Below are 12,320 nucleotides of genomic sequence, written 5' to 3' on the forward strand. Positions count from 1 at the left end.
ATCTGCCAAATACTTCTATTTCATAATGGTTGATCAGTAGTACAGTCAAGTGGATTGTAAACTGTCGTTGTATTTTCGCGAGAGACGTGAATTTTGCTTGCATTCGAAGTAATTTTCTCGCAGCGTTGTCGGCGGTATAAAAGACGAGGGAAGTGATTTCGAGAAGGCACGCTTCTGTCCGTCGCGAGAAGACGTTCGAATTACACGGTTCTTCGGCAAAGCAACAGGGTAAAGATCCGAGCTACCAGAGGATTAGAGACACGCCGTTCACCGATAACCCCGGGATCGAGGTCTCGCTAACGATAATACGCTGCTCTTGAATATTTTCCTTTTATATCGGGGGAGACATTCCGACGACCGTGCTCGTTAATGAACACGAACAGGAAGGCGTCTATTTCGAATGAAATTAGAGGGGAGCCAATTAGCGCTCCCTCTGCGAAGGTGTTAAATGATTTCATTTCCGTTAATCGCCGTCTATTTATACCGTTATTTCGTTTGTATTTAAATCGCCAAGGATCGTCTCCAGACATTTTTTTACGCCCTCGGTGTTCTGCTTTGCCGAGAATGGCGCCATTAATATAGATTTAAAATTATTAAATCTTTTAACGCGATGAGCTTTCAGCCGCGCGGACTAATTCGAACAGAGATACAATCTTCTTTAATTCCATTTATATAATTTCTCAAACTTCTATCGGTACGCGTATTTCCTGTATCTTTGACGCAGAATACACTTGAAATTTATTTATTTATTTATTCCCGTACGGGGCATTGACGCTTAATAAAAACTGCCTGGAGTCAAATGCAAATCTTAGGAATTTTTTTTCAAAATGGTTTGCGTATAAATGATCGCGTGAAATAGATCGCGCGTCTCGATTCGAATCCCGCGCGATATTAATTTCACGAATGTAAAGCGGGTTATTGCCTTCTCGTGGTGCAACTTTAACATCAAAGGACCCGACTCCCGTAGCGATATTAAGATAACAGCGAGAATTGCCGCCAGCGCGGGTTTAAGGACGTTAAAATTAAACAGTTCTTCATTAGCGGAGTCAGGAAGTGGGGTTGTGGAGGGGAGGGAGGCCGTATTCGGCCGAAAACAGATTAGGAGCGTGCTCCTTTCCAGCACATTGCTCCTAGAAAGTAATTGCCTACACGGCGCCACGACGAGCGGGCGGAAATGGGACGCGCCGCGTAAGCTCGTTCCGGGTTTTTCGGCTCCATAAGACGAGCCACCGAGCCACCACCTGCTCGGGTTACCTGACTTCGACCTCCTAACCTCGTCGAGATAATGAAACTCGGCGGAAGACGTACACCGGTGGCTTTAATTCCATCAGTACACTACCTTGCCCGAGGCAATTCCAATTTGACCCTCTTTAAACACCGTCGCGCGACGCTTCGAAGGGTTTAAAGAAAATCTTGCACGATGATGCGATTTGGATGCAAAGAGGGCCAACGATCGCCGATTGTGAGATTGGAAAACTTCGTGGCAATCTCAGTTTCTTCTTAAATACAATTTTATTGGACGTAAAAATCATTGCTCGAGTTCATAAACTGTTTCCAGTGTCCATGGTGAAATTGGATTTCGCTGTTTGAAATACTTGTACCGTTTATGATACGAAATTTTCTTCGATTCGAGTTTATTCCATTCTGATTCCTCGAGTTACGAGGTCGTTGCAGTTGAAAACTGTTAACTGTAACTTTATTCGACGGCCTCGAATAATTAACGCTTGTTGATTCGCGACTACGTTGACACGGGGCCACTCGGGGCTGAGCCGTCGCGTCTACAGACTTGACTTTGTATGACATCGTGCAGCGTTGGACGTCAGTTATAATATAATCCGGTTCCAGCGTTGAACAATTAACGATAGAAATTGTCTCGTTTCCAGATATTTCCTTTCTCGCTGCAGATTCATTATTATATACTTGTTCGTCCTTAAGGATAGTGAAAAATCATATCGAGACCAAGTCTGGCAGAAAACCCGTGCTCCGTCGGATATTTTATGATCCTGTGGGACGCGTTGATGCTGTAACAACGCATAATAAAAGTCAGGTTACTGTAAACAAGGAAACGTCAAGTTGTCGATATTGCATTTTAGTTTGGAACAAGTCTCCAATAAAGCCGGAGGATGTACAGCGGAACTTTCCTTATCCAGTGTCTCTTGCCGGGACCTACGAACAAATAAGTATATTCCATCGACCCAGTAACCTTCTAGGGATCCCCCTGGAGGACCATTCTTCCGCGACCGCGAAGGGAAGCATTTCCTGGATAGGAAAGCGTCTATTTTATTAAAGATGGAACGGGGTCGAGAGAATCTTTACGTCGTCCCGTCAAAATAGTTAACGTTTACGGATATCAGGGGTCGGTGGTATCGGTGAATATTAATAAGTATAGATCAACAAGTTTAATGAAAGCCCCGAGGAAGTGTCTCGGGCGCGGATAAGTGGCAGGAACGAGACGATTAGACTGTTGCTTCGACCTAGCTAACGAGTGTTATACAGTGTCGAGCTAAATGGAATCTAATTACATTCGCCACTATTACTTCTACAAAGTAATAGCACTCTAATTACATCGTAATTGCACCATCGTTGTCGCGTATCGTCGTGTAATCTTAATCGTAAATCACCGAGCTCTTCAATTATCGTGTAACTGCAAAGGTAAATCTAATCGAATCACGTTTTGAAACGAATACAGCTATGAAAGAATGACAGAGACCGATGTCAACTTGTTGAGCTGTACGTAACAGAGCGTTTCGAATCGCCGTGGAATTCTTAGTTCCGGAATTACCATCGAAGTGCAAATTATGCGCCGTTATAGCGGACAAACGACCGTTTCAATTGTCCTCGCGACGATTGAAAATGTCCTCCAAGCGTTCGCGCGGGCGAGACAGCGTCTGTATTCGAATTACAATTTCAGCAAATTGAGTGAATTCCGAGTTTGTCCACGGGAGGGTCCAACAGTCGAGAACATTTCCTGCATCGTCAGAATCACCATCATCTCTGATGCGACCTATCTAGCTAAGGGCGATCGCAGCCTGCCTGCACAGAATAGGTGGTTTCTAGCTTGAAAATACAGATTACACACACTGGTAAAACAGTGTTACGTGCCTGTGTGGAATTTACGTTCCGCCCGGTTTCTGCGTTAGGTAATAAGATAAAGCTTCCCACCCACGTATGCGAATCGAGCACCTCCCGTAAACGATAATGTACGAGTGCGTTCGGTACTGGGGACCGAAGAAATATAAAATACGATTCGGTATTAGTTTCCCATAGTTTGAATTTAAAGGCAAGTTGCTGTCGATCGATCGATATTAAATTACATTTTAGGAATAAGAGAACGTTAAAACGGTTGTTTAATTGGTGACAGAAATTTATTGGTCTCCGTAGGATTAATCTTAGTATTTCCATATATTTCCCAAATATCCTGCACTTTAAATTACCAAAGGAAATCCTTGTTGTTCTTCCGCTTCTAGCACTTTGACCACCACGTATGGGCGACAGGACTTTTCACTCTGTAACCAAAACAATTAATTCTCATAACTTGAAACGTTCGAGGAAATAAATTTAATGAATTTTATCGAGGTTACGAAAATAAGTTCTTGGTTGAAAGCGATCCATGGCGCTTACGTTTCCCGCGACGTTATGACGCGGATAATCGTACTGAACGAAGCGATAAATAACTAGTAAAGTACACAATGAGTCTCTGTACGATTGCGACACCCTATTCCGGTGCCCGTGGCGCAAGAACGATCCATCCAGGTCGGATATATGGCCAGCCTCCCAGAATGATCCTCCCTCCTTGAAGCACGGATATCAATTTTATGTGTCGGTAGGACGATATCGGTCCGGCCACCGCCGCCCCCGTCCCTGGTTCTTGTTTATGGCTGTATTAATTATTCCTATCGCGTATACCCCGGGCCGCTGGCTTGTATTCCTGCGCGTTGCAGTTGCAGTTGCAATGCATCCGCGGTCGGTCGTTCCGAGCCGGCCGATATAGCCTCGTCCGCCTCCGCCCTCGTCGTAGGGCGGCACGATTTAAGGGGTGCGTTCCATTTGCGTGCCGTTTACAACTCGGTGGCCCGTTTACAGCTACACCCCCGCCCCTCCCCCCGCGCCCTTTGCTGCATTAAGTTTCCGTCGGTCCCTGACCGTAACTACGGCGGACGTGCTAATTCGAACGACGATTGATTAGCGTGCATCCCGCTGTTTCGCTTGACAGAGGTAAGACGGATTCACAAGGAACGGATCCGCTCGCATTTCAACCATTGAGCGACGTTAAATCGTATGGGGGCATCGACAATATTCCCTGGTTAAAAGAGGAAAAATATTTTAAAATATCACGGGGCGAGGTGAGAGCCTTTATCTATAAATAAGCAGTCTTTTAGAAGTATGGTGTACAGGGTGTTCGACCACCCCTGGGAACAATTTTAATGGGAGATTTTAGAGTTAAAAAGTTAGTAAAAAATTAAATTAAAAATTTTCACATCGTTGTGAAAAAGTTATTTCTAGTTGTGGGGGTCAATTACAATCCACGTACCCCCGAAATCAAGGGGATTTACCATTCTTATCTTCGCCATATCGACCGTCCATAGCGACAGTGATTACTGTGAGATTTAGAAAACCGAAAATTAATGGCTTCGGAATCGCGTAACTCGGTTTTCGCGCTCATCGAATCTGACCCCCATGGGTATCGCCTGTAGTGGATTCCACGACTCCCGAAGTGGTGGGAATCTGCCTTCGCGACGGGACTCCGTCGATATTGAATCCCGTGACCCCCAGTTCATCGGTGTTGGCGCCTGTAACCCGAGTGGCTCGATATTGGATCCTCTGACCCTGAGTCCTGGACACCGTGTCTGAACCTGGGAGTTATCGCTATTGAGTTTCAGGTCAACGGAGAGATTCTTGATATTCAGTTCTTCCACAGAGAATTTCTTGGAGCGGTTGCACTTCGGCACGTAATCAATTACAGTAATGATTTCTTTACGGTGCTAGATTCAATAGTGAAAAATTTGGACCCCATCACCTAGAAACGACGATTCTACTTAATTTGTTCCTAGTGACTTTATCTAGTATTCGCAAGGATATCGAATAAAATATCCTCTACTTATATCCTTTATGAGTACATATTCACATCTGAAACAGAGTTTGCTATTATTCAATTTCTCAATTCTATAAAAAATATAGATGTGCTTAATGTTGACTAGCTTTCGTGACGAAGATTATATACCGAAAGTGTTCCAAGGAGAAAGGAATATCTCGGTCTAAGTAGAAACTGCCATATTGGGCCAGACATCCATCAGACAGAACATCGCCCAATTGACAGTCTTAGTTTTTTTTTTGTGACATCTGATGCATAATTTAATACTTTAATACAATTATAAGGCCACCATTATCGTGATATCGTAATAAAAATACTTATATCCAACTCGCTCGCGTAATAAAATTTCGAAGTAAACGAGGCAATCTATCGAGTCTCGACAATTTGCGTGCGATCTCCGGAATTTATTCTTTCTCGATTCAGCGTTTCTGGCACGACCGGTAGATACCAATAAACTCTTTTTCGCTAGGATATCTAACTCGAGAACGCGATTTCAGCTTTGTCGGCGATGGCCGGGGAACGATACGCACTCCCATGCGGATAAAGTGACACGAAATTCTCCCGTCTCGCGGATGCGAGAAGCGCATCGTAGAATTTCATGGAAACGGCACGAATCCATTTAATATATCAGCGAAGATGCCGACAACACACGATCGACGTACGAGAAAAGTCCTTGCAAAAATCCGCTCTCAAGAGCCACCGTATCGTCCGCCCGCGACTCGCATTCGTGTTCGACGGCGCCGTGGTTATTGGTGCGGTCGAGGACAGACTGCGATAAGGAAGAAACGTCCACGAATTTCTCAAAATAGGCGTCGTTCGACCCTCTAGAAACCAAATTGCGATCCTAGAAACGGTGATAAACCGTTACGTTATAGAAAAAATTTCCATTGTAATTTTTTTCATATAAAATCTTCCTTGCAAAACTTAGTAAACGTTAGACTTCGTTCTACTTTATGAAAAGCTGTACCTAAGTATGTGCAAGTACGTAAAGTAGCAGTGGGGAATCAACGAATCCGCTTAGCTCGAAAAGACACTATATTCATAGCACGAGAAAGCTTAACTCTTTCAGAATTGGATTTCGAACGACGCTTTTGGCCAGATTTCGCTAACTTAACTCTCAGCTTTGGACAAATAGTGTCTGTAAAATACAAAGATCTATAATAATATCTAATCTATAATAAAAAAGCACGAGATAGTATTACAAAATTAAATGCATAAACACTGCAACTTAACAGAAATATATATCTGAGTACGGTTTTAAAATTGTTTTCTACATATCGTAGAGCATTTTCACGATGTTTCTGAATCGTTTGAATTTCCACGTTCGCTAACTTCCCTTGTTAGTAAGCCCCCCCAGTATGATTTCGAAAACATTAATTCGCGTAATTCGCTGCACGCTATATACAAGGGGAACCAGCCGTATTAAATCAACAATAGGAAAATCGAAGGAATATTTGCGTATCCCGTTACTCGCCTCAAAGTAATAATCCGGGCTTTTCGAAGCAGGAAACGCGAGACGGTTCAAATTGCGAGCCTTATATTTTTCGGTATCGAGTAACGGATACCACGGTTAGAAATTCTAATCCGATGGAAACGCAAACGAACCCCTCATCGTCCCGATCATCGCGAACCGACGTAACGTTTGTTTTTCACAGACCGACACGGAGTCGCGTGTACAACTCGCGCGTACGGTTCGTTTCGGCTCTCGTGTTCGTTGTTCTGGAGATTCGATTCTCGACCAGCGGTCGTGCGCGTTCGTATTTCAACCAGCCCCGTGTTCTTCAGGACACGCGGATCGATTTCGAGCCGGGAGAGACAGGAACGAGAGAAGCGTACGACGAAACGCTGCTTTCATCCAGATTTAACGCCGGCATTTACATTTAGAAGAGCTTCTCGGCGAGCTGTTGTTTACTAATCGGATCCCGGAAAATGGTGCCCGAGAGCCGTGAGATTCGTTCTTAACGCTGTAAACACGTTCCAATGACCAATCCCGATGCTCCGTCTGCGGCCGTGCTTAACGAGACCGTCGTCTGCGCGGTCGACGGTGTCCGTTGACTCCTTCGTCGGCCAGCTTCTCCTTTTTCGTTTGTCGAACTTCCCGGCGACCGGCCATACTTTGGTCCCGCTCGTTACTAGTCCGCGTTTTTCTCTTTTTTTTTCTCTCTCTCGTCCAGTCTACTCTCGTCTCGTTGGAACGGCGATTGGAGTTCGGAGACAGTCTGGTTTGTTCGAATTGGCCGTAGCGGAGGGACGAGATTCGCGAAAAAAAAGAAATATCGGCTGAAAGGAAGTTGAAAACTGGACTGCAATTAGAAAAGGAGACGTTTTTATTGTATCGAAAAGGAACACGAGAGATTCGAAAATTTCGATTAGTTCGCTGAAATCTCTAATAATAATTTTCCGACTTTATTGCAACGAATTTCGTCATTTGCAGCTTCTAGCGGGCAACAATAATCCGTACACGGAGGAGGAGCAGATCTTCGACCCGGCCATCGTGGCGACAAAAGTCCGTTTCATTCCTTACACCTCCCACATGCGCATGGTATGCATACGGCTGGAGCTTTATGGCTGTCCATGGATCGGTGAGTGAAATTTATAGTAGCTCTTCTCTCTGACCATATATCATGATACTCCACTTATTCGCGACAAAGTGCCCGTCGCTAAGTATTGAAAAGGACGACGCCACGTAGTTTTCAGTTTCGCGCATTTTTATCACCCGCGTCGCTATTTTCCATTTTCTCCGTTCGAGAGAATGCTATGAACGAGGTCGACGTAACCGGTGACCCCCATCATTTAATTTCATATTTTAGCCCTTTCTTAAAAAGTCACGGTAAACGACAAGCAATCGATTCGTGAAAATAATTTTCTTTTGAGTGTTTGCTTTTGTTAAGGAAAGCTTCGAGGATCTATACAACAGTGACAACGAAAGGATTAATAATCCGAAAGAGCTTTCGATTCGCGGTTTACAAACGACTTGATGAATTGGTGTTATCGTTCATTGTAAAGCAGCCCGTACACCTACGTGTTTGATCGACCGTCTTTATCGCTGTTCATTCTCGCGAGAAAGACAGTCGATCAAACCTGCGGGCAAACCTCCAGTAAATCTCGACCGCGCATGGACCATTTATCTCTTGGCAGCTGAAATTTCATCGAGATAAAAACACGGATTTATTTCAGTCATTGGCTCATAATTACCAATGATTTACCGACCTGTCATCGCATCGACAGTCGTTGACATTGTATTACGCATTTCCGTAAACTGTAACTGGACAAGATCGATCAGATTGGACTGAATATTAAATTCTTGTTTATTCCCCAGCTGTTCCAGAAAATACTAAGCCATCCCAGACATTTATCCTCCATATTGGCGGGCTCTCGTACAGGTTCTTAAACTTCGATAGAAGGGTAGCAACTTGGCTCGCTCGAAGCCCGGTATTAGCGTAGATTTACAAGCGCGAGCGATTCGATACCTATTTTTCCAACGTTCCTATTGTGGTCGGGAAACTTTTCCACCGACAACCCCTAAGTCCCGCAACAAGGCTTGGCGTTGTTTGCGAGTTAGCTCCCGAGCATGGCTCTCAATTGATTTTCTTTGGGAACAGATTTAAGTCCCCCTCGAGTCTCATTTTTCAGATTCAGATCTCTGGAATCCATCGAATCGCCATCGGATAGTCCTTTCAGCAACGGAGCTTCCGACGGCCTCTCCGATGGCCAAATTAATGCGTCTGCCTGCCTTAGCTTCGCTACGTTTCAATTTAAATTTATAGAAAAACCTCCATTCTTTCGTCGACGGCTGTTCTTCAGAAGATAACCAAAGCAGTGATAATTAATTAATTAAAAGTAATGCACGGCGTACCAGAAAATTCTACTTCATAGTCTTTCTGTCGACTCGAATGTTAGATAATAAAGAAAGGTAATAAATCTCGTTGTTTCGAAGATATTCGTGCAGATTCTTAAACAGCGATCGAAGGGCAACAACTTTGCCCGTTCGAAGGCCAGGCATTAACGGAGATTTACGGGCACGAGCTATTCGAAGCGAGGGCAGGTGTGTTTGCGTTAATCTGACCCCGAAATGGTTCAGCGAGCGTGGGCGTTCGAGGAGGCTCGACGGGGCACGGTCGTTGCTCGAATTCACGGTTATAAGTATCGATACACGGCTGCACGGTGTCGATGGTGCTCGTAATTGCTTACGCGGTAAGAAATATTTACATCGAGAATGTTTGTTTTCCATTATCGAATTGGCCCGTTACCGTCCGGCCGAACGATCGGTCTCTCGAAAACTTGCTCGAATTATCGAACGAACGGTGTTTTCATTTCCAAGCTGTTGCCGGAAATAACAACGGGCCCGTAAACGATTTTGTATATTCAATTCCAGTCCGGTAACCGAGCAATTACTGTAACGGGAACCGAAATACTTTCCACCCGATGCTCGCCGATCGCAGTCGAAATTACCGGAATTAGTAAACCCGAACGCACCGAAAATTGCAGTCAATGTTTACGGGGACTAAATTGATCTGTTTATTCACAAACCCAACACGAAGGCTTGTAAAATTATTTCCTCAAATTTTTCTCATTGTTTCAAAGCACTGTTAAAAAAAAAGTTTAAATTTTAAAAAGAAATAATTATAACATTATTGCAAGAAGAAGAATAGAGTTCAATCGTAGTTTTATTGTTAAAAAATAGTACCAAAGAAGGCTGTAAAACTTATAAACCACCCTAGTGGTGGTTCGTGTTTATAAATCGTGATCACTCCTCAGCTGCTCGAGTATCGACAATTTCACAGAGCACTATACTATCGTTTGCACTGGCGTACTTTTTGCCCCTCCCGGCCTTTATACACGCGGAACAACACCATGATAAATACAGAGTATTTATCGCTTACGCCTGTTATCGGAAAAGAAAGCAACGCGAAAACGAGTCCCCGCTTCGCAACGAGCCTGTTATTCCAAGCGCCATTTCCTTTTCCTTTCGCCTGTCGTTTATGCAAAGGACGACTTTAATACCGTGGGATTTACGATTTCTACCCGTCATCCGTCGATTAAATTGAATACGTCGTCCGGCGAGTATTAAAAACGCGTCGGAACGAACGGTGCCATTTTTATTCCGCGAAAGTGTTAAAACTTGTACCGCGTTCGTCTTCGGTGACGTCTGTCAGTTCTTGCAGGCGGTTCTTCGGCCTTCCAATAAATCATTTTCCGTATTTCCCCCGGGGACCAGGAGAAGTAAAATGGTAGATTTTTATCGGGTATCGTTGTGGCGTTGATGAAGATGTATAAAGATGAAATCACTGGGAGCTTTCGCGAACAGTTTTCGTTGGAAAATAGTTAATAATAATACGTCTTTATTACCGCGTGTAGATACAGACTTTTGTTTTGCATATATCTACGAAGGATGGAGTTCTATTAAGGGCGTGTGGTTGCCTTCTGAAACCCTAAACTTACAGCGTTACGTTTGAAAAATAAAAGTTTTCATACCGAGAATCGGTATTCTTGCGATTTTTCTTTTACGAATGGAATAGAGTTTGTGCGCTAGAAAATCATTTTTAGATTCAAGGAGAAATTTCCAATGAAATTCGGTTCGCTATTTCCAATATCAATGTTCCTCCAAAAACTGCTGAAAACGTTCGTTTCTCCGAATACAGAATGCTACGAATATTTTTCCAAATGTTCCTCCGCAAAAATGTGCGGAGATCGTTCGTGTTTCCAAACATCAATTTTCCCTCTTCTGTTCAAAAGGGCTCCGTTCCAAAATGTTTCGCTTTCCGTTGCATCCGTACGAAAGATGCATGTTTAAGCAGTCTGCTTTGGGGCGTTCGAAAAATCATGTTCGAATCGCTGCATTTTTTCAATTTGAAATTTGTAAAATCAACAGAGTCGCGGGTCTCGAAATCATCTGCTTTTTAAATTTATTTCTATGTTTTCTGCTTTCTGGTTCATTCACATGTTTGAAAATAGTGTAAAAAAAAATTTCTTTTCATTACTTTATTCTAAAGTTACAAAGCCCACCATTATTTCGAATTAATTGTGGTAAAAGCTGACATTTTCCGTGCAATATAATTTTAAACCCGGAGACTTTATGTACTTCAACATTTCACGACGAAGTTTTAGTGGTCTGTCTATATTGGAAGCGAGCGAAATTAATTCTTTTTACACATTTCCTCAAAGTTTCCACAACGTTAATACCGGTAGGATCACGGTGGAATCTGAAAAATGGACAATGTTACGGGACTTTGGACCGAATATTTTACATACTTCCAGACACTTTACCAAACTTCATCTTTCAAGTCGGTTGACACGATACTTCGGAAATCAATAGACCCATTGTTTTGAACTTTGATATACGTATAAAGTTGGCTCTTTTATCGCCGGCAGTAAAACAAACTCAATGGTTATAAAAGTTTTTATTCGAAAAAAATCTTTCTTAACGCGCTGCAATTTGTCCAACTCTATTGTTTCTTTCGATCCTCATTCTATTTATACAAAATTTCCTTATTGAAAAATATTTGAAATCGATCGGTGGGTCTCGAAATTGGAGAAACCTGTTAATATCGTGCGAAGTATCGATTCTCGGGGCTCGTGGCTCCTAATAAAAGCACGTTCGCCGGACGAGGTATCCGTTACTCGGTCATAAATTATACAGGAACGAGCCGCACTCAGACAACAGGTAATCGACTCGGCGGGCGTCGAGACGTCAGGATTTAAAACTTTCCGGTCTCGTCTTCTCCCGGGGACGTGCACTTTATCCAACGACCGGGGGCGCGCAATCTTATCACGTATCGTCGGGAATAAAATGTCCGTCCCATCGCCACGTACGCTGCGCGATGATGCATAGTTCACGATTGGCCCGTGCATGCACCTTACACGGTTCGTTCTGTTCTTGTTGCAGAGGGCCTGGTGTCGTATTCCATGCCCCAAGGAATTAAGAGGGGCTCGGAGGTTGACCTTTCCGACAGGACGTACGACGGGAGGGAAGAAGGAGGTTACCTCTCGGGGGGACTCGGTCAACTTGTCGACGGGCAAAAGGGTCCTGACAACTTCAGATTGGACGTCAGTGGTAACGGGAAAGGTAAGTTGCTTCGTGCTGGAACGAGATTAGCGCTAGAGCCCGATCGTGTCTAGATTAGCGTGATAGAGCCGTCCGCGCTCTACCTTCGCGAGTAACCCGCTCGTTGACCGACTTATATTATTACGTTCCCATCTTTTCTATCCTTCTTACTCCGCTTTAACG

At 43.8% G+C, this 12,320-nt stretch overlaps 1 protein-coding gene across 1 annotated transcript in view; it reads left to right on the forward strand.

The window, feature by feature from the left end:
* Nucleotides 1-12,320, forward strand: part of LOC122395078 (discoidin domain-containing receptor 2-like) — a 151,926-nt gene that overhangs the window by 86,133 nt on the left and 53,473 nt on the right. The window contains exons 5-6 of the mRNA XM_043392391.1: nucleotides 7,527-7,674; nucleotides 11,979-12,158. Coding sequence (XP_043248326.1) covers nucleotides 7,527-7,674; nucleotides 11,979-12,158 — 328 coding nt within the window. The remainder of the gene's footprint in view (nucleotides 1-7,526; nucleotides 7,675-11,978; nucleotides 12,159-12,320) is intronic.

This window comes from Colletes gigas, unplaced genomic scaffold (genome assembly GCF_013123115.1).
Source record: "Colletes gigas isolate AHSC1104 unplaced genomic scaffold, ASM1312311v1 Colletes_gigas_Sc00005, whole genome shotgun sequence".
Taxonomy (NCBI): Eukaryota; Metazoa; Arthropoda; class Insecta; order Hymenoptera; family Colletidae; genus Colletes; species Colletes gigas.